Source organism: Eumetopias jubatus, unplaced genomic scaffold, assembly GCF_037043125.1.
Source record: "Eumetopias jubatus isolate StellerSeaLion01/CBP00866 unplaced genomic scaffold, mEumJub1_p1.0 scaffold_1, whole genome shotgun sequence".
Classification (NCBI taxonomy): domain Eukaryota; kingdom Metazoa; phylum Chordata; class Mammalia; order Carnivora; family Otariidae; genus Eumetopias; species Eumetopias jubatus.
The window spans coordinates 217400488-217422185 of record NW_028274807.1 but is presented as its reverse complement, the minus strand read 5'-3'; the positions used below and the strand labels follow the sequence as shown (position 1 = coordinate 217422185).

Below are 21698 nucleotides of genomic sequence, written 5' to 3'. Positions count from 1 at the left end.
CAACCAGTAGCCTCAAGGGGTGGGACTCCGGATGGGACCCAAACCCACCCCCCCCTTCCACAGGGACAGCGGCCTGACCCCTGCATTTGTGCCAAAATGTCCTGGGAGTTTGGGGGCGAAGCCCCGCCCCCTCGTCCAACTCACTGGGCCCTGAGAGAGCATGCATGAACCACGAAAGGGAGAAGAACCCTAAAATTTTAAATCTTTAATTTGTTTTCACGTTTTTCCTTCTTTTTGCTTCCAAAAGGAAAGGAGAACATAGCTCCGCGCCTGTACATCGTCCACGGCCCCTGGGCTGGGGCAGGTCCTGGCCCCGGCCCCCTACCCTCCAGCTGCCTCGGAGGACTGGGGTGCCCGGGGGGGTTCACATGCAGCCCCCCGCCAGGGCGGGGGCGAGGTCCAGGCGCCGCCTTATTGCTGAAGTCCCCGCACGGCTCAGGGCTAGGCTAGGCGCGCTGGCTGGGCAGCTCCTGGGAGATGAAGCGGCGGAGGCGCTCCAAGTACTGGCTGTAGAGCTCGATGTCGTTGTGCCCGGCGCCCTCCACCCACAGCGGCTCCACGGCCTTGGGGCAGCGCTCATAGAGCGCCAGCCCGTGGGAGAAGTCGATTACTTCGTCCTCCGTGCCGTGGATGATGAGCACCGGTGACGTGATCTTGGACACCTTCTCGATGCTGTAGGGCAGGGCACGTCAAGGCTGGGAGCAGCGTCCCGCCCCGCAGAAGCCCCACCCCTGGCCTCCCGCCACGGCCACCCCCATCCATCCCTCTCTCACTTGGGGAACGCATCGAAGCAGTAGGTCTTCTTGGTGTCAGGGAAGGCAACGCGCATGCCTGAGGTGAGCGGAGAGTGCAGCACCACGGCAGCGCACTCATAGCGAGAGGCCAGGTCCACGGTGGGCACCGTGCCGATGCTCTGCCCGTACAGGATGATGCTGTCCGGGCTGATGCCGTACCTGGCAGTGGGGCAGGGTCAGCCACAGCTGGCAGCAGCCATGGCAGTACTCACACCCCTGCTACCCCGCCCCCCTGGGACAGTCCCCCACTCTCCCTGCGCAGCCTCCAGGCAATGGAGAGTGCCCCTACTCACCATCCCTGTCCCCCAACAATGAGCAAGTCTGCTCAGTAAGGAGGCAGGGCCTGGGCATATGTGCAGAGGCCTGGCCCAGCTGCAGCCCCACCTGGCCCTGACCCCGTTTCAGCAACAGTATCAAACTGGATCACAGGTATGGGGTGCCCCTGGTGAGGGCCCCAAGGCCATGCTTCGGCTTCTGGGGGGCAGGGCAGTCCTGGGGCCGCTCCTGCTCCGCCCCTCACCAAACCCCTATCCCCCCACACACACTTCACCAGGGACACACCCAGTCCTGGGAGCACAGGCAGGGAACCTGTCTTCCTCCCGGCATCACCCAACCGCTCGGCCACGAGAAATCCTGGTAGCTGTGTCCCCTGATTTTATCAGCCAGTTTACAGCCCCTCGGTGGCTAGCATGCCCAGTTCGGCGCTTAGTACTACACAGTTGAGCGGGAATGGTGGCTCCTGTGTGGAGGTGGGCACCACCTCCCATGTCCAGGTCCCAGCCCTGCCCCCCACCCTGCCACCTGCCCCCCAACTCCTCTAGCACCCCACCCTACCCCTAGCACAACTGACCCAGCCCCAAGCCAGTTCCAGAGCCTCCAAGTGCCCATTCCCATCTGCACGGGGACGCACTAGCCACCCTCCCCGGGCGAAAGGCCCCCGTGACTCTCCTCCCGCAAACCTGGGTCCTGGTACACCAAGGGGGTACTGCTCTGCATCTCAGCTGTGCACCCTACCCAGGTGGCAAGACTCCACTTCCCTGTCTACCCAGGGGCCGTCCACACCTGTCTCTGTCCTGGCAGCACTCCAGCTCACAACGGCCTGGCCTCACCCCTACCACCTTGGCCGCCACCCCTCAGCCTGCTCCCCACACCATTTCGGCCACCACTGCGCCGAGCACCAATCCAGCCCTAACCCTTGGACATCTCCAGCTGGAAAAACACGCCAGGTGCCAGATGGAGCAACAATTCTTCCCCAGACCTCCCCAGCCCCTGGTCACCACTCGGGCCCAAGCCTCCTGCTCCCCCCCACTGACCCTTTCCCTGAGGGGCTGGGTCTCTGGAAGACAGTGCCGGGAGCAGGACAGATGGTGGAATGGAGAGAGCTCGGAGCCCTCACCCCAGAGCGGGGTGTGATCTGCCGGCCACCCCCAGCCGGCAGGAACAGCAGGAAGGGCTGAGAAAGCCAAGGGCAGCTCGTACCTGCACCGCGCCACCCAGGATGGGTCCCCAGTGCCAGGGTGGTGCCAGGGGACCCCACTCCTGGGGCCTGTGGCCCGGACTGCCTGGTGCATCACTTCGGCAACCAGGGTCCCCACCTCCCCAGGGCAAGCTGACTTTGGTCCCTATAGGAACGGGTGGGGCGGGGCGGCCAGGCAGGGCTGAGATGGGGCAGCCCCAAGAAGGCAGTAGGCAGGGCACCACCTCCAGGAGGGTCAGAGTCAGTCAGGGTGGTCTCCTTCCAGAGGATTCTTTGGATTCTCAGACACCAAGCAAGTGTGCTTCAGTGAGCAAGCGGTAGGGTGGGAAGGGGGCTGCCCAGGAGCTGGGTGAGCAGCACTGTGGGGGTCCAGGGAGGGAGGCGTGGCCCAGACCTCTGTGGCCCTGAGTCAAGCACACAGGTATGCGCTGGGGGCCCACACCCAGGGAGGACCTAGCCTCTGCTTGTTAGCCTCCCACTGGCCCCCAGGGCTGTGCTAGACACCAAGCTGCCGGACAGAACCCTCCAGGCCCAGAGGAGCCCTGCCCCCAAGAGGAGACCACAGTCCATGGCCACTCATGCCTCACAGGCCAGCCGTGAGAACATGACCAAAGCAGCTCCACTCTACCCTGCAAATCAAATGCTCCCTTGCTGCAGGACTCTCAGTCTTCACACAGCCTGCACACACCACCTCCTATGCTTGCATCCTCCATCCACCCAGTAGAGGCGGAGCCTCCACTCCCCCAGGGACAGCCCCAGCCCATCCACACCCCTGCCAGGCAAGGGGTTCCCAGAAGGAGAGGAGGGGCCCACACCCAGGGAGAAGAGGGCCCACCCCACCTCCCGGCACATCAAGCATGCCTGTCACACCAAGGGGACACCCAGTGTGGCCTTTGATGGCTCCCTCTCCTACAGGCCACCCACCAGGACCCAGGGAGACTGGCCTGAGTCCCTGGGCGGTCACCCCCCACCCCACCACAAAGCTCACCGGGTGCGCAGCGCCTGCCAGGCGGCATCAATGTCCGCGTACAGGTTCTTCTCGGAGGGCTTGCCGGAGCTGATGCCATAGCCCGAGTAGTCGTAGGAGAAGATGTTGCAGTTGATGCGCGTGCCCAGGCCGATGTAGAAGCTGCTCATCTGGCCCAGGTCCACCGCGTTGCCGTGGGAGAAGAGAACCGTGTACCTAGGGTGGGGAGGGAGGGAGGACAGGTCAGAGGGCCCCCCAACCACCACGGACAAGAGTAGTGAGGGAGACAGGCCACCGCTGCCACCAAGAGCCCGGCTCCTGCTGGCTGTGCGGTCTTGGGCAGGGGACAGCCAGCAGAGCCTCAGACGTCCCCTCTGTGAAGGGGGACCGCTAGGACCATCGGTTGCAGTCTCAGCACAGGGTGGACTCACAGTGCAAGCTAAGCGAGCACAGTGACCGCCGTGGGTATTCCCCCTGGGCAGCAGCTGTCTCTCCTCTGGAATCGCTCCTTTTAGAGGGACTCTTGACAGCCCAAGGATGGCACACACATATGCCTGCAGCTTGGAACCTTCCGGAGAATGAGGCAGCAGCACCCACCCTTGCCCCCACAAATGAATAAAGCCCCCTACTCACAGCACCTCTTCCCACTCTCAGAGAACATGACCCCAGCACTCATTTCTGCCCTGCAAGGCTGCTGGCAGATCAGGACCTGCCCTAGGCCACACCGACAGGCTGGATCCTGGCCAATCGACTCCTACAATCTTCTTCCTCCAGCACCCCTGGGCCCCAGCCTAGCTAAAAGGTAAACACTTGCCCTTTGAACTCAGACCTGGAGTAAGAACCCCACCTATTCTAAAGGCAGAAACACCTGGAAGGCCCCACCTCTTTCCCACTGCTGTACTCAGGGAAGAGCTGCACCTCCAGGCCCCAAGGACACCCTGGTAAGGAGGAGTCAGACTTGGCCTCAGACACCTGCCAGGACTCGGGTGCCCTGGCCCCAAAGCGAACGCCAAGGCCTCACTGAGCACCAAGCACCCAGGAGCCCTTCCCTGGGCAGGTGAGCACCGAGACCCTGAAGCAGGCAGCCCCTCATCAAGCAGGTGTGACATGGCCACTCAGAACCACCTCCCGTGCCTCGGGACACTTCTCAGCAAGACAGGACTACAGTCAGAGGGACACCCGGCATTTAGGGCTCAGGGCAGTCCCACGTGGCCTCGGGTGGAATGAGGCCTGCTCTTGGTGGGTGTGATCTGCCACCCCTTTGGCAAGGCAAATCCCCAGGGCACCTGCACTGCCAGACGGGCTCTCACCCGGGCTCTGGCCCTCCGGGGAGACCTCTGACAAGAAATGAGAGGCCTATCCTGCACCAGGAGCCTCCCAGGTCTCCCTTACTTGGTCCTTCCAGCCCCTCCAAACGGTGTCCGGGCCCCATCCCAGTTCCGTCCGAAAGGCTCACCTGGCGCTGGGCACACAACGCACGTACATGCAGGAGATGCGGTTGCCCCGGCTGCTCTTGGTCAGGAAGACCTCGACGGTGTCCAGCTCACGCTGGCCATACTGGAAATCAGCCCGCTCCATCAGCTGGAGCTTCCAGCGCCCAGGGGTGCCGGCAGAGGTCCGCAGGGTCCCCGAAGGAGCGGCCCCGGCTCCACCAGGCCCCGGCTCGGGCTCGGGCACCAGCGAGTAGGTAGGCTCTGGCGGCAGGAAGGCGAGCTTGGCAGCAATGCGGCCGGGGCAGGGCGGGCAGCAGAAGAGGCAGCAGAGCTCGCTCACTGACAGGCCGTTCATGGCGGGCGCCAGGCCCCAGGGTGGGCCTCGCTTGGCAGGGGAGGGGTGGGGGTGCTCTGAGACGCGGGCAGGGGGGAGGGCAACCCCCAGCCACCGCCCCAGACGAGAGCCCCCTTAGGAGGCCGCAGCCCAGCCCCATCGTGGTCCAAGCTGAGCCCTCGGGAGCCTCACAGACTTGCGTCTCCATGTTGTGCAGAGGGCAGCCCTGCAGGGGAAAAGAGAGAGGTGGGGTTCCCTCGGGGTTCCGCTGGGAGGCAGGTGACCCAATCTCATCCATACCAAGCTTCCTGGCCTTCCTCACAGCCCAGTCCACCCTCTTCTGCCCAAACTGCTCCACCCTCCATCCCATGGACCTGTGGGCCCAACTCGTCATCCATAGAATTCAGGTACCTCCCAAGGGACTTTGTGGGACCCAAAGCAGACCAGACCACCATGTGCTATACCCTTCCTCAGCGCGCAGTCACCAACTCTTGCCATGTAAGCCTCCACCTGTCAGCCCAGCCTTGGCCTGCAGGCTGTGCTGGGCGATCAGACCCCTGGCTCACCCCAGCTGTCCCCCCCCACAGCCCCTGCTCTGGGCTCACACATACCCTGTCACCCTCCCTACGCCTCTGTCCACACAGCTGGCCCAGACCCTCCCCCCAGCCCATCTCCGTGCTATCCAAGGAGTCATCAGCCACCCCCAGGTGACACAAAGCAGCCAAGGGAGGGACAGACTGCTGCCTGGAGAGACCTGGGAGCATGCTCCAGGGGGCCAGGCCTTGCGGGGCAGGACTGCACTGTCCAGAGGCAGGGGACATACAACAAACAAAGGCTCTGGTAACAAAAGCAGGATACATCTAGAGGCTGAGCTGGGACAATGGCTCTCCCCTGTGCTCGGGGCCAGGCTGGGGGGAGGGGACCCTGGAGCCTGAAGGAGTTCCTGCTTCAGCTCTACCAACTTAGGGCTCTGTGGCCTTGGGCAAGGCTCACTCCCTCCCTGGGCCTCTGTCTCCTCACTTACCAGTGAAGACACCTCTCACCTCCCAGGAGGAGTAAATGAGAGAACCAGGCAGTGGACAGGGCATGGGGTGGGGGGAGGGGGGAACGACTCAGAGACACACACAGAACACGTCACACGGACTGCAGCTAAATCGCTAGAGCAACTCAATACCACACGGCGCTGCCAACACAGGCACTGAAAGAAATCCGAAGGTTTGAGAAAGACCTAACCGCGCAGCAAGCCTTTCCTTACAGACCGGGCCGAGGGAGAGATGTTCACAGCTCGGGGGTAGAGCACCCCGGTACGTGCAGATTTGGGGCCAGAGCATTCGCAAACCACTGGGCCAGGGACACAGATGCAGAGCAGAGCAGGCTGAGGTCCTGGACACACCTGCCCCCTGCGGATCTGTTATCTGCCACCAAGGGCTGGAGAGAGCCACAGCCTGCCTTTGCCCAGATTTGGGGCACACAGGGGGGAGTGGGCGGGAGCTGTGAAAGCCACGGCGTCCCTGAACTTGCAGAACTCTCCGGCGGGATGCGCACTGCACGCGCAGTATTAACTATTATTCTCGTTCTCAGATGCAGGAGAGTTTGCCCCCCAGGACACTGGGCAACACGGGGGCACATTTTGGGTTGTGACGAACGGGGAAGGATGTCCCGGCACTGAATGGGTGGAGGCCAGGGATGCCAATGGACACTCTACAGAGCACAGGATGCCCTCCCCTTCGACATATTCTCAGAGATCCAGATCCACACCTCCCCACTGCTGCTGGGGAGGCAGAGAGGGGCTGGCGTTTGCACATCCGGTGAATATCGGTTTCGAGAGGAAGGCCTGGTTGAGAGCCAGGTGGGCAGGTAGGAGCCCCCCGGCAACTGAGGAAATGAAGGTGGACAAGCCCCACTGCCCAAGCCAGAAACACGGATGTCATCCTTGACTCCTCCCTCCATTGGGGTCTGATAGGTCTTCCTCCAACCAGCACCTAGGTCCTCATGCTGGCCACCTTTCACCTGGGACACTGCACTGCCTGGTTGCTTGCTGCCCACCCCACACCACTCTGCCCGGCAGCCACACTCCTCTCCCAGCACAAACCCAAGCACACCGTCTTTCTTCTGGATGCCCCTGGCCTCCCGCTATTTTCAGGCGAGAAATTGAACCCCTGCCATAGCCTCTCAAGGGCCAACCTCTGCAGCCTCACTCACCGTGTACCCCACCGTGTACCCCACTCCCCTCGATCTCCACAGACAAGCGCCAGAGTCCACGCCGTTGCCCTGCCAGGGACCCCCCTCCCCCAATCTCACTAGATTGCCCCTTATCCTGTCCACCCTTTGGATCTCCCTTCCAGCGCCCTTGGAGAGGCCTTCCAAACCAGGTCAAGACGCCCCATGCTCTCACAGTTCCGCCTGTCTCCACAGCACTCACCACAGCTTGTATTTACATGTTTAACCAACCCCCCACCCGCTCCCCACCCCCAGGACAATCAAAAGAGAAACTCCATGAGGACAGCACAGCTCTCTGCTCTTGCTCAGTAAACACTGGCAAAACGAATGAGCAAATGACAAGAGGTAAAGACAAACGGGGGAAGCTACAGAGTCTGCCAGGCTCGACAGGGAAGGAGGGCAGTCTCCTCTTGGGCCACACATACCTGGACCTCCCTCGTGCCATTTATGAGTGTCACTGAGTGAGCCCTGAGAGGGGGCCTCCGACCGGGCAGCGCACACCCACTGCCTCACTCAGTGCACACAAACCCCTGGCACCCAGTGCCCCAGCAGTTCCGTCCACAAGTGCACACTGGGCACTCTGCGGCCAGGCCCCCCCCCCCCTCCCCGCCAGGCCCAGTGAGGGCTGCTGGTGTTCTAAGGACCTGCAAGGAACCAAGGAACTGCAATATCCAGGACGACCTAAATACGAACGATGGCCACGGCACCTCACCCAGCCAGTCGGGGTGGGAAAGCTGCCTGGAAGAAGGTGCAGTCTGAAAGGTGCAAAGTGACCGGGTCACAGGGAACAGGGCAGAGCAAAACTCCAGAGGTGACGGGGAGTCCCAGGAACTGCGGGTCTCCCACTTGAGTGGACAAGGGAAGAGGTGACCAGAGGGGTCCCAGAGGGCGCCAGGGTTGGGTCAGGCCGCGCCCGTAAGCCCTGCTGCAGAGTTTGGACTCCATCCTGGAGGAGTCCTGGGCCGAGCATAGACACCACGGGTTAGGGGCTGCGGTGTGTTCCCTGGCTGCAACCTGGAGATCCAACGGGAGCGGAGACCGGGGCGCCCACCCCGGTGTCCCAGGCGGCCGGAAGACGCCTGCGAAGGGGCAGCGGCGTCCGGGAGACGTTTGGGAAGCAGGGCTCCGCCATGGGATGCTGCGGCGGGCCCGGGTGTCGGGCCGGGGGGGTGGTCGGCGGCCGGGGGCGTGGGCAGTCCCCGACTCGGACGGCGCTCGCCCCGGGGTGAGGGGAGCGCGTCACCTGGAGGGCGGGCGCCCACCCTTCGTCGGAGAACTCAAAGAACCGGGGACAGGGCTCCGCCGGGGTCGGAACGCTGGCTCGCGATGCCCGGCCTGGCCCGCGGGTCCTACAGCCCGGACCGCGGCCTCCCCAGGAGTGAAGGCTCTCGGGGGCGTCCCACCTGGCTGTCCCGGCCTCGCGGGCAGGCCCAGCTCCCCAAACCGCCGCGGGTGGCACTGAGGTCGCCCCGCGCCGCCGCGCTAGCCCCTGCTCGGCACTCACCGCCGCGGCCCGCGCCCGCCGGCCCCGGGGCCGCGCTCCATGGCTCCCGGCCGCCCGCCCGTGCGTCCGTTGGTCCCTCGGCGCCCCGGCCCGGCCTCCTGCGCCGCCGCCGCCGTCGCCGCCGCCGCCGCACCCCCACGGGCGGAAATGAGCCTCGATCCCGCCACCGCCCCGGAAGTGACGAAAGACGCGCGCGGGGGCCCAGGGGCTGCGGACAGACGCTGGCGCTGCGTGCGCCCGGGGACCGGGAGGCGGGGTTGTGCGCGGGGTGGGCGTGTCCGGGTTGTGGTTGGCGGAGCCGGGCTTAAGGGAGGAGCTGACTCGCTGGTGGGGCGGGGCAGGCCGGGGTGGGCGGGGCCGGCTACTGTGGGCGGGCGTGGCGGGGTGCGCGGGGCCGAGCTCCGGATTGCAGCCCTGGTTTTGCGCAGAGGTACAGCCATTCATTCGTTCTTTCACTCGTTCCAGGGCCAGAGCTAGCGGGAGGCGAGTGAGGCACTCTCTTTGGAAGCAAAATTTACAGAGGCGCCATAAAACTCAGTCATCGGGATAAAAATGTTAATGCACTATCAAAAAAGAAAGGAAATTTTATTGGAACGGGTGAGGAGAGGAAGGCAAGGTCATGCAGGTGCAGGGTCGGATCCTACCTTTTCCAAAATCTTGATATTTTGCTTATCATGGATTATTTTGCATTAATTTTGGCTTTTTAAATATCGCATTAAAATACTATGAATCAGGGGCGCCTGGGTGGCTCAGTCGTTAAGTGTCTGCCTTTGGCTCGGGTCGTGGTCCCAGGGTCCTGGGATCGAGCCCCACATCGGGCTCCCTGCTCAGTGGGAAGCCTGCTTCTCCCTCCCCCGCTCCCCCTGCTTGTGTTCCCTCTCTCGCTGTGTCTCTTTCTGTCAAATAAATAAATAGAATTTAAAAAAATAAAACAAAACACTACGAATCTTTGCAGCTGAACTTTTGGTCCCTTAAATTTTGTGCCTTTGGGGAGTGCCTCACACTCCTCACCCTAGTCCAGGCTCAGCTCACACTGAAAGGAGGGAGCAGAACATTACACGAGGAAGGAACAAGAGATAGGGTTGGCCACAAAAGAGAGCGTGGCAGGAGCTCACTGATGAACCTCTGTTGAGACAGTGCTCAGGACAGGCCTGCAGAAGAGGTGACAGGGACAGAGCAGACCAGGCCCCCAGCCTGCCTCGAATTTCCCCTGGCCTGCATGCCTTTTCCACCCCATGCCTGCAGCCCCAGCCCACACTCCTCCCCCAGGGAGTCTAATCTTCAGTTTTGTTTACAGAGATAAGCTTCCCCTGCCCTCCCCCAGGGCCCCAGTCCTCCTGACAGAGGCCAGGAGAGGACCTGGGTTCAGGAGTGGAGACTGCCCGGGGTGGTTTCCTGAGGTTTCCTCTGGCCACCTCCCCCAGCTGCATGCCAGGAGGCTGTCCAGGGGGGCTCTGCCCCCCTGCCCCCCTGCCCACGTGCCTCCCTCAAGGCTCCCAGTGTCAACTAAAGTGCTTCTGAGCGCCAAAGGTCACAACCATGCCAGACTCCTGCCAATTTCCTTGATTTCCTCATGACTTCTTTGAGCGGGAAGAGGCCTGTCCACAGCCTCCCTCCCTGGCCCTCCTTCCTCTCCAGACTCTGCTCCCCAGGACAACACAGGCAGATATCAGAGAAAGAGGGGTGGGCCCAGGAGGTAGATCGAGGTGAGCCTCGATCCCCATCCACGTGCAGTTGGCCCAGCCTTACTGAGCTCCCTCCACTGACCAGAGAAAACTCTGCCAAGATAAAAGCACTGCTGTAGGGCTGCCCGTGTTTCAGGACAGTCACTTGCCTTTTCCTCCCTTCCCAAAGGTCCTGGATGGTCCTGCTGCTAGCCCACTTTTCCTACTCTTCTCCCCTTGCTCTCTCTGCCCCAGCCATGCTAGCCTTCCCAAGCTTGTTCCTACCTCAGGGCCTTTGCACTAGCCATGCCTCCTGCCTGCAGTGCCCTGTCCCCAGATAGCCCCGGGGCCAGCACCTCCTCACCTTCAGGCCCCTGCTCAAATCACCTCTTCAGAGAGCCCCTGCCTCCGGACCACCCCCAGCCAGAGTCCCTGCCACAGGCACCCCTGTGCCATCACCCTCTTTATTGCCATCATAGGACTTCCATCTCCAATCACTGTATTGGGTTGTTTCCTTGTTTACCAACTGTCTTCCCCATATTCCATGAACTCCTTGGGGCAGTGGCCCAGGCTTTCGTCCACCATGTTCCCAACTGTCCCCCATGATGTCTGACAAATGGATGGATGCCTGACACATGGCATGAGGATGATTCCCCAACACATAGGACAGTCTTTGTGACGGTGGATGGCAGCTTCGTGATCTCAGGCGGTCCTGGACCTGTGTTTCTTCCTCTCTCCTGACCTGAGACACTTAGCCTACGTGGAAGATAACAGGCCACAGGAATCTAGGGTCTTAAAAATGCTCCCACCCTGGAGCTGTGAATTCTAGCCACATGCCGTCCACGGTGGAAGCAGCATGTGCCACATGGCTACTTAAATTCAAATGAATTGATTAAAAGTAAAGTTTAGAATTCAGGTCTCCAGTTGCAAGGGACCATTTCAGGTTTTCAAGAGTCACACGGGGGCTGGTAGCTCCTAGATGATACAGATGGAGAATGTGTCCATCATCCAGAAAGTTCTAGAAGCATCGGCCTAGCCAGTGAGCTCCAAGAGGAAAGGCACCTGCATCTGTTTCATTCCCTGTTGTGTTTCCAGCGTTTCTAGGTCAGGGCTTAACATTCAGTAGGGACTCAATAAATGTTGATGGAGGGAGGGAGGGGGGTGGGGAAAGAATTCTCCTTCTAGGGATCTAAGCAAACAATATGGAATGAGGCCGGCAAGTTCTGTCCGAAGCTGTCTGTCCCTGTGTTGTCTCTATTTGTGGAAAACGGAAAAACATCCTCAAAGTGCAGCGACAGGAAACTGAATAAAGAGACTGTGGTCGACTTGGCAAAAAACAAACAAACAAAACTGCAGCCCTGTGGTACAGAGACCAGTACAAAGCCCTTTGGGTTTTGGTTTTAGTTAGTTTGTTTGTTTGTTTTAAAGACTTTATTTTTTTTTTTTTAAGTAACCTCTATACCCAACGTGGGACTCAAACTCATGGCCCCAAGATCAACAGTAGCATGCTCTCCCTACTGAGCCGGCCAGGCGCCCCTGTTTGTTTGTTTTTAATGTTTTACTTTTATTTGTTTTCATAGGAAATATATTTTTGTGGTTCAAAATTCAAAGGGTCTGAAAGACAGTGCATAAAATGTCCTGCTCCTGGTCCCGTTCCCCAGGAAAAGGATGATCCCATCCCAAGGCAGCCATTATTCCCAGCTGCTCCTGTTTCTATGTTGAGAAACCCATGCATCTGTATGCACCTGAGAGCAGATGCAAGAGATTTCCCCGCCTTTTAAAAGCTTTGAATACACATAGTAGCTTTTAACAAACACTGCACAGGTGGTCACTTCTGCCCGGGTCCAGCTGTAATCGTCTCCCGCAACCCCCAGGCCAGCCCCCCGCTTGTATACTCCATGCCCTCTTGATGGACACATACGTTATTTCTGGCTGTGGCCAGAACCCAACCGGCATATGGGACATCACACACTCAAGGGCGGGGACCTGCAGGGACGATTCCTGGAAGCAGAGGATTCTAATGAGACGGTCTACTGCTGTGTCTAGGGAACGAAGCACCCATAGGTGCCCCTGTGAGAAAACCCCCCACAGTGAGAATGGGCAGGGTGCAGGGAGCTGAGTTTGCCGGTGACTGTTTTCTGCTCTTCACCTTTGGATGCGTCTTCTGAGTTTATTTGGGGCTTGCTTGGCTTCAGTGCTTCACTGTTATGATCAGGCAGAGGCTGAAATAAAACCAAATAGCTTAAAGAAGACTGACTGTTAGAAATTAATGTTTCTGCCTCTTGGTGTCTGCCTGAGAGTGAGAGGTACTCGAACAGGTGCACCTGCACCTGCTACAAAAGGAAGGACCCTGACGTCTGCCACAACGTGGACGGGCCCCGAGGACACCGGGCTCAGCGAGAGGAGCCAGACCCAGAAGGACACATCCCGCAGGAGGACACATCCCGCAGGAGGACCCCACTCCCAGGAGGTCCCCAGAGGAGTCCCGTCCACACAGACAGAGAGGAGAGGGTGGGAGCCGGGGCTGGGGCAGGGGCTGGGGCAGGGGGTGGGGACAGAGTCTCCGTGTGGGGAGACGGAACGTTCTGGAGACGGAGGGTGGGGTGGCTGCAGGACCGTGGGAGTGGGCTTCACGCCGGGGAGCTGTGCGCTTAGAGATGGCTAAACAGTAAATTTTATGTTACGTGTATTTTACCACAATAAAATAGATAAATACAAGTTTATGAAACCACAAGGTATGGGGACAGCCCCAGGGCTCGGGGCAGCACCAACTTTGGGGGACTGAGACCTGTGTAGTCACCCAGAGCCTCAAGCTCCGAAGAGCCCCTCCCATGGGTTACTGCTCTGTGGCCGTTGTCTTGAAATTCCTAATAATTTTTGAACAAGGGGCCCTGTATTTTCATTTTCAACTGGGATCTGCAAATTATATGGCCCCTCCTGGTTTGCAAAACGGACCGGGAAACCCAAGTTCAGGGTCTGGGACCCTGGGGTTGGTGGAGAAACACCCCAACTTGCAAGTCTGTCTTTACCCCACCCTAGGAGGAGAGAGTGAGACCCAGTCAGGAAGTGGGCTCCTGACAGGGTGAGGAAGGAAGTGGGGGGCATCTTAAAATAGCCCCACTGGCCCAGCAGACTGGGGGTGGGGAGGGCAGGGAGGACGGCGCTGGAGGCGGCCAGCGGCGGGAGGCCTGGGACTGTCACCCAGGAAGGCCTTCCTGGGGACCCAGCCCTCTCCTCTCTACTCAGCCGGACCCCTCACCCCTCGCCTACCTGCCCCCACCTGCTCTCCTGTCCCACCGCAGGAGGGGGCTTAGAAGCAGAAAAGAGGGTGCGAGGAGGTGCACCTGGGAGCTTGTGTTAGTCGGGCTTCCCCAGAGAAACAGAACCATGGGATATCTAAGAATATATGAGGACGGACATACAGACAGACTTCTAAGGAGGCACTGGCCCTTGCAGTTACGGAGGCTGAGAAGTCCCAGGATCTGCCATCTGCAAGCTGGAGTCTCAGTCCAAGGACCCAGCTCGAGGGCGCAGGCAGTAGGCACAAATTCTCCCTTCCTTCCTGTTCTTTAAAATTCAGGTCCACGATGGACGAGGTGAGGCCCACTCCCTTGGGGAGGTGCACCTGCTTTACTCAGGCTAGCCAATTCCAATCATAATCTCATCCAGAAACGTCCTCACAAACGCACCCAGAAATAATATTTATTTGTTTATTTTTAAAGATTTTATTTATTTATTTGACAGAGAGAGACACAGCGAGAGAGGGAACACAAGCAGGGGGAGCGGCAGAGGGAGAAGCAGGCTTCCCGCCGAGCAGAGAGCCCGATGCGGGGCTGCATCCAGGACCCCGGCATCATGACCTGAGCTGAAGGCAGACGCTTAACGACTGAGCCACCCAGGCGCCCCCAGACATAATATTTAAAAAGTGAAAATATAACCTACCGTAGTGTGCATAAATTTTAATTGCACAGCTCGATACAGCGCACAGGTGAAGGTAAGGGATGAACATCTGTGGTGGTTGCCAGGGCTGGAGGGGGGGTGAACAGGGGGAGCAGAGAGGAATTTCAGAGCAGCAAACAACTCTATGAAACTGTGATGGTGGGTACGTGTCTGTACACATTTGGCCAAAGCCATAGGACGTGCAACACCAAGACTGAGCCCTAATGTCAACTGTGGACTTCCAGTGATAAAGGCATGTCAGTGTCGCTTCGTCTTTGTGACAAGTATCCCACTCCGGTGACAGATTTGATCGTGGGGAAGGCTGTGCATGTGTGGGGCCAGGGAGTAGGTACATGGTTCTCTTCAAAAATAAAACCTTTTTAAAAACTTCCTTATATATCCACATGTCCATATGTCTGTGCGTACATAGAGGTGCCCGAGCACTGTTCCCCACTTCCTCCACTCCCTGCCCTGCCCCGAGGGTCCCTCCTGCCCTGGCCCTGCCTGCCCCCCGCCCCCCTGCAGCGGGTACCACAGGTTGACTTCCATCACCGTGAATTTGCTTCACCGGGTTTTGTACCTTCCGTCGATGGAATCGTAAAAGGTGTTCCTCGGCTCCGCACTGTGCGGTGAGACCCTGCTAGGGGCTGCATGTAGCAGGTGCACGCACCTTCTCACCTCTGCGTAGTATTCCGTGGTGCAAACATAGCACGAGTTCTTGGCCCATCCCCTTGCAGAGGAACCCTTGGGTTGTTTCCATTTTGGGGCTATTATGAGTAAAGTACAAACATCCATGCAAGTCTTTTACTGGCCATATGCACTCATTTTATTGGGCACTGTATCAGTTTGCTGGGACTGCCGTTACACGGTGACATGGGCAGGGGGCGGGGGGCCATAAACAACAGATATTTATTCTCTCCTAGAGGCGGGAGGTCTGAGATCAGGGTGTCAGCCGGTCCCTCCTGGGAGGGCTCTCCTCGGTGTGTCCACACTATCTTCCCACACAGGGTCGTCGCTCTGACTGTGTCCTGATCTCTTCTTATGAGGACACTGGTCTCACTGGATCAGGGACACCCTTGTGACCTCATTTGAACTTAAGCACCACGTTTAAATACCCTGTGTTTAGATACAGCCACATTCTGAGCTCTTGGCAGTTAGGGGTTCAGGATTCAAATTTGGGGGGTACTATTCAGTCCGTAACAGGTGCCTATCTATTCAGGAGTTGATTGGGATGGTCATAGAATATACATGGGTTTAGCTTTTTTTAATAATTTTTATTGTTATGTTAATCACCACACATTACATCATTTGTTTTTGATGTGTTCCATGATTCATTGTTTGTGCATAACACCCAGTGCTCCACGCAGAATGTGCCCTCTTTAATACCCATCACCAGGCTAACCCATCCCCCCACCCCCCTGGGTTTAGCTTTTTTTTTTAAAGATTTTATTTATTTATTTGAGAGAGAGAGAGAGAATGAGAGAGAGAGAGCACGAGAGGGAAGAGGGTCAGAGGGAGAAGCAGACTCCCCGCTGAGCAGGGAGCCCGATGCGGGACTCGATCCTGGGACTCCAGGATCATGACCTGAGCCGAAGGCAGTCGCTTAACCAACTGAGCCACCCAGGTGCCCTGGGTTTAGCTTTAATGGAAGCTGCCAGGGGCACGTGGGTGGCTCCATCTATTGAGCGACCGAATCTTGGTTTCGGCTCAGGCCATGGTCTTGGGGTCCTGGGATCGAGCCCCATGTCGGGCTCTGCACTCAGCAGGGAGTCTGCTTAGGATTCTCTCTCGCCTTCTCCCTCCGCCCTTACGCCTGCTTGCACAAGCTTTCTCTCTCTCAAATAAATCTGAAAGAAAGAAAGAAAGAAAGAAACTGCTAAATGGAAGTGCGGGATCTCATGCCTGTTTGGAACATGCGGCGCCAGAGGCTGCCTCAGGACCTCTGCACAGGCTGCCCTGTCCGCATGGAATGCTCTCCCCACAGGAAACATTTCACTGTTGGGGGCTCGGGGAAAGCATCACCTCAGGGAGATGCCTTCCCCGACCACTTCAGTCCCTGTGAAGACCGCGCTGGCTCCAACTCTCCGCAGAGCACTCACTCCCTGAGCACGATCTCGCCCTTGTTCTGTTTCCCTTGGCCGTCATCGGCCTCCTTCCAGGGCTCAGGAGCGCTGCTGGGGCCAAGATCAAGTGTGTTTTCCCAGGAAAGGGCCTGGCGCATAGTAGGTGTTCCATAATTATCATCGCTTCAACGTCCTGAGTCATGGGGGAAATGCAAGCCCAAACCACGGTGAGACGGTCCTTCTCACCTGGTCCCACAGCTGTCTTCAAACAGACTGGCAATACCCAATGTGGGTGCACGTATGGAACAGTTAGGACCCTCACACCCAGGCCGGTGGGAGCACGCCATGGGGCAGCCGCCCTGGAAAACAGGAGGGCAACTCCTCCGGAGGTTAAATGCTGAGTTACCATTTAGTGCAGCAAATGAAAGCAAATGTCCACATACAAGCCTGCACACGTATGTTCCAAGCGGTGTTACCTAAACATTGCCGAGAAGTGGAAACAAACCAAACGTTCGCGGCTTGAGGGGCGGAAAACTAATGTGGCCCATCACATTGGAATATCATTCAGCTGTAAGCAGGGGTGAAGCGCCAGCATGTGGGGGAATCTTGAAAACATCACCTTCAGTGAAGGAAAGCAGACACAAAAGGATGAATCCTGCATGACCCACTCACATGAAATGTTCAGAATAAGCAAATCCATAGATGCAGGTGAATTAGTGGGTGCCAGGGGCTTGTGGGGGGAGTTACTGCTAATGTCTATGGGGTTTCTTTTTGGGATGATTAAAATGTTCTAAAATAAGGACGCCTGGGTGGCTCAGTCCGTGAAGCATCTGCCTTCAGCTCAGGTCATCATCTCAGGGTCCTGGGATCGAGACCGGCATCGGGCTCCCTGCTTATCGAGGAGCCTACTTCTCCCTCTACCTGTTGCTCCCCCTGCTTGTGCTCTCTCTTTCTTTGTCAAATAAGTTTTTTTAAAATCTTTTTTTAAAGATTTTATTTATTTATTTGAGAGAAAGAATGAGAGAGAGAGAGAGCACATGAGAGGGGAGAGGGTCAGAGGGAGAAGCAGACTCCCTGCCGAGCAGGGAGCCCGATGCGGGACTCGATCCCGGGACTCCAGGATCATGACCTGAGCCGAAGGCAGTGGCCTAACCAACTGAGCCACCCAGGCGCCCAGTTTTTTTAAAATCTTAAAAAATTAAATAAAAACCGGGGCGCCTGGGTGGCTCAGTCGTTAAGCGTCTGCCTTCGGCTCAGGTCATGGTCCCAGGGTCCTGGGATCGAGCCCCGCATCGGGCTCCCTGCTCGGCGGGGAGTCTGCTCTCCCTCTCCCACTCCCTCTGCTTGTGTTCCCTCTCTCACTGTGTCTCTCCCTGTCAAATAAATAAAATCTTTAAAAAAATTAAATAAAAACCATTGAACTGTACACTTTAAATGGGTGATTTGTATCGTATGTGAATTGTATTTCTACATAGATGTTACAAAAATTGACAAAAATTGGGTGCCTGGGTGGCTCAGTCGTTAAGCGTCTGCCTTCAGCTCAGGTCATGATCCTGGGGTCCTGGGATCGAGCCCCACATTGGGCTCCCGGCTCAGCGGGGGGTCTGCTTCTCCATCTGCCCCTCTCCCCTCTCATGCTATTTCTCTCTCTCTCTCTCTCAAATAAATAAATAAATAAATAAAATCTTCAAAAAAAAAAAAAAAAGGGGCGCCTGGGTGGCTCAGTCGTTAAGCGTCTGCCCTCGGCTCAGGTCATGATCCTGGGGTCCTGGGATGGAGCCCCACCTCGGGCTTCCCGCTCATTGGGAAGCCTGCTTCTCCCTCTCCCGCTCCCCCTGCTTGTGTTCCCTCTCTCGCTGTCTCTCTCTGTCAAATGAATAAATACAATCTTTAAAAAAAAAAAAATTAAAAAAATAACAAAAATTGACAATTGTGCCTAATTGATTCCTCAATTTTTATTTTTTTAAATGTTTTAAGATTTTATTTAGTTAGTTACCTGAGAGAGGGGAGAGAGCGCGAGAGAGCGCGAGAGAGCACAAGCAGGGGGGAGCTGCAGGCAGAGGAAGAAGCAGACTCCCCGCTGAGTAGGATCGTGGGGACTCCACCCCAGGACCCCGGGATCATGACCTGAGCCGGAGGCAGCTGCTCAATCTACTGAGCCGCACAGGCGCCCCGATTATTCGATTTTTAAATGTAAGGACAAAGGTCCCCTCCGTCTCCACCCCCTGAAGGTTAGATCTGGGAGTAATGACTGACCTCAGCAAGAGGCCCAACATGGTGGACCCACTGAGCTCACCTGCCCAGTCCTTTTCTGTAGAGCTGGAACCTGGGTCAAGAGCGCGAGGCGCTCACGTTGGACCCAAAGTTCACAAAAGGGCAAAAAAACAAAAACAAAAACAAAAAACCCGAACACCCCAAAAAACAACAAACACCTCAGTCAGGAGGTAAAATACTATTTTATTGAGATACAAAAATCAAAAGTAAAGCAAAAAAAAAAGAACAAAACATCACCACCCACGGTACTGGAAATAACATTTTGAATAAACGCGGGAAGCAGAGACTCAGTTTCCCCATCTGAGAAAGGAAAAGTGGGGGCGGGGGAGGACCTGCAACCTCACCGCCCCGGGTCGTATTCCCGCGGGAGCCGGGGCACTCTGCCTTCCGCCGCCCCGCCCCGGCCCCGCCCCGGGCCCGCCCCTCCCCGGAGGCCCCGCCCCGCCCCGGAGGCCCCGCCCCAGCCCGTCCATCACTTGCCGCTACGCTCCTCTCGGCCAATCGGACCTCGCCGCTGCTGCCCGACGGCCAATACAAATTGCTCTTCCCGAGCGGGGGCGGGATGTGGCGCCGGTGCCTCCTCGCAGCTCAAGGGCCACACAGGGCCGGGCGGGGGTACCTAGAGGACCGAGCGGGGAGCTAGGAGGGCACGGGGATTCCTCCAGCTCCTGACACAGGGGCACGGCCTTGTCCTGAAGAAGGGCCTCCATTTCCTTAGGTAGATATCGCCCAGTCGGAGAAGGGCCTCGGTTGTAAGGGGCGGGGTCTGCCGCCAAATAGATCCCCCGCCCCAGACCCAGGCATTGGGTCTCTCCTTGGCCGCACTTCTCCCTGTCTTTGCAACAACCTAAGGCGAATAGGTCCTGTCACCGGTCCCAATTTACAGGCGGGGAAACTGAGGCTCGGGGCCCCAAGACCCTTGTCCAGGGTCCCTCACCATCTGCTCGGCTCTTGGGCAGGCTTTGTCGGCCTTGGCACTATTGACGCTTGGAATGGATGTTTCTTGGTTGTAGGGCGTCCTGAGCACTGTGGGGGTACTGGGCAGCATCCCTGGCCCCCACCCACTCCATGCCAGGAGCACTCGCTGGAGTTGAAACAATCAAAAATGTCCCCAGACGTCATCAATGTCCCCTGGGGAGTAGAATCTCCCTGCCAGGGTCAGGGGGTTCTACTGACCCCCAGGAGACTGCGTTCTGTAACCATCAGACTCCTGAGCTCCCGGGATGCTGCACACACTTCACTACACACACTGAGTGGGGGTGACTCACAGACCCTGGGGTCGCCCTGGTTTGTCCCCTCTGACCCCTGGGGGTTTACTCTGGTTTCCAGCGTGAGCAGGGGTCAGACCATTATATTTTCCAAATAATTAATGCAGGGTCTGTCCCCCTTGGCCCTGCTGACATTCTGGGCAGGTCACTCTCTGTGGGGGCCTCCTGGGCTCTGTGGTGGGGGGGGCAGCAGCATCCCTGGCCCTCACCCCCTCGGTGGCAGGAGTAACCCCAGTCCTGATGACCATAGACATCTCCAGACGGAGATGTGGGGGGAGCAAAGGGCCTGGTTCTCAAAGTTGAGGGAGTGGGACGCTGGAATGACCAGGAGAGCCCCATTGAAGCACAGATGGCTGGGGCCCAGCCCAGAGTTTCTGATTCAGCAGGTGCGGGGTGGGGCCCAAGAACCTGCATTTCTTTCTTTCTTTTTTTTTTTTTTAAAGATTTTATTTATTTATTTGACAGAGAGAGACATAGTGAGAGAGTGAACACAAGCAGAGGAGAGTGGGAGAGGGAGAAGCAGGCTTCCCACTGAGCAGGGAGCCCGATGTGGGACCCTGGGATCATGACCTGAGCCGAAGGCAGATGCTTAACGACTTAGCCACCCAGGCGCCCCAAGAATCTGCATTTATAAAGGAGTGCTTGTTGTGGTGGCCCCGCTGGGAGACCACCCTGCCTTCCCTGAGTGATCTGAATGATACACCAGGTCCCTCATATGATGGTGGGTGGGGCGGCAGGTCCCTCAGATGGTTGGGGGGCAAGGCTGTGGGTCCCTCAGATGGTGGGGGGGGGCAAGGCTGTGGGTGTGGATGTTTTAGGAAGCTGTTCTAATCACTGCACCTGCTGATCAGACCTGAAGCCAGGGACTGGGACATGCTGCCTTTGGTAGGTGAGTGACAACAGTGCCCGCTTGATCCTTAGCGGCTGCGGAGGCTTCACAGGGCTCCTCAGGGGAAGCGTGGGCAATCCTGTCTGTCTTGTTAGAATATTAATAGTAATAATCCTAACATTGGCTGGCCGCCTGTATTGAGCACTCACTCTGGGACAGGTGATGCGGACACCACCATGAACAGAACTGCCAGCTCTGGTGAAGCCGACAGTCTAGATAAATAAGATATCGCCAGGTAGTAACAAGTGCTGGGAAGACTATCAGACCAAAGGGTAGCCTGGGACAGAATAAGGACTACCCGAAATGGGGCTTCTCCTGGCACCCCAGGCCCACATGGCCGGGCTTTTGGCGAGGTCCATTGGAACTCTGTGCCCCCTGGGGTGCATTTCCAGCCCCATGAATCGTGAAGAGGTCATTCAAGGTCATGGAACTCAGGCCCTGTCTGGACAGGGCACCTCGACCCAAACTGCAAGCAAACCCTGCCTTGGGGTGTGAGTGGGGAAGGCACGCGCGTAAACCTAATCATAAGCGTCAAATGATCCAAAGGACGGTGGATGCAAAGTTTTCTCATCTTTAAAAGGAGGCTACTTGCTGCCCTGCTGTGTAGGATTGCCCTGAGGAGAAAGGAGATGATGTCAAGTGCTTTGAAACAAGCACTCTGTAAATATTAATGGTAACTAATTGTTGTTGTTAGTCTCAGCTCTGGGGCCTGGGAAAGCAGAGAACCAGGTGGGTTCTATAATTCTGTGCCAAGTAAGGGTTAAAGAGATGTGAGCAAGGAGGTTGGGTTTTAGAACTTTAGGATGGTTCAGTTTATTTTTCAGAAGCGAGTGTTTTCTGGCCGCGGGGGAAGTGACAGATGGTTGGCGTGT

The 21698-nt window shown here is 57.6% G+C and overlaps 1 protein-coding gene across 1 annotated transcript; it reads right to left on the bottom strand.

Moving 5' to 3' along the window:
- Nucleotides 1-190: 190 nt before the first annotated feature.
- ABHD17A (abhydrolase domain containing 17A, depalmitoylase) lies at nucleotides 191-8848 on the bottom strand. Its single transcript, XM_028126150.2, has 5 exons — nucleotides 8730-8848; nucleotides 4695-5231; nucleotides 3260-3454; nucleotides 774-953; nucleotides 191-672 (listed from the first exon to the last, which is right to left on the bottom strand). The coding sequence occupies exons 2-5, from the start codon at nucleotides 5024-5026 to the stop codon at nucleotides 447-449; spliced, it is 933 nt and encodes a 310-aa protein (XP_027981951.1). The 5' UTR covers nucleotides 5027-5231; nucleotides 8730-8848; the 3' UTR covers nucleotides 191-446.
- Nucleotides 8849-21698: the final 12850 nt, after the last annotated feature.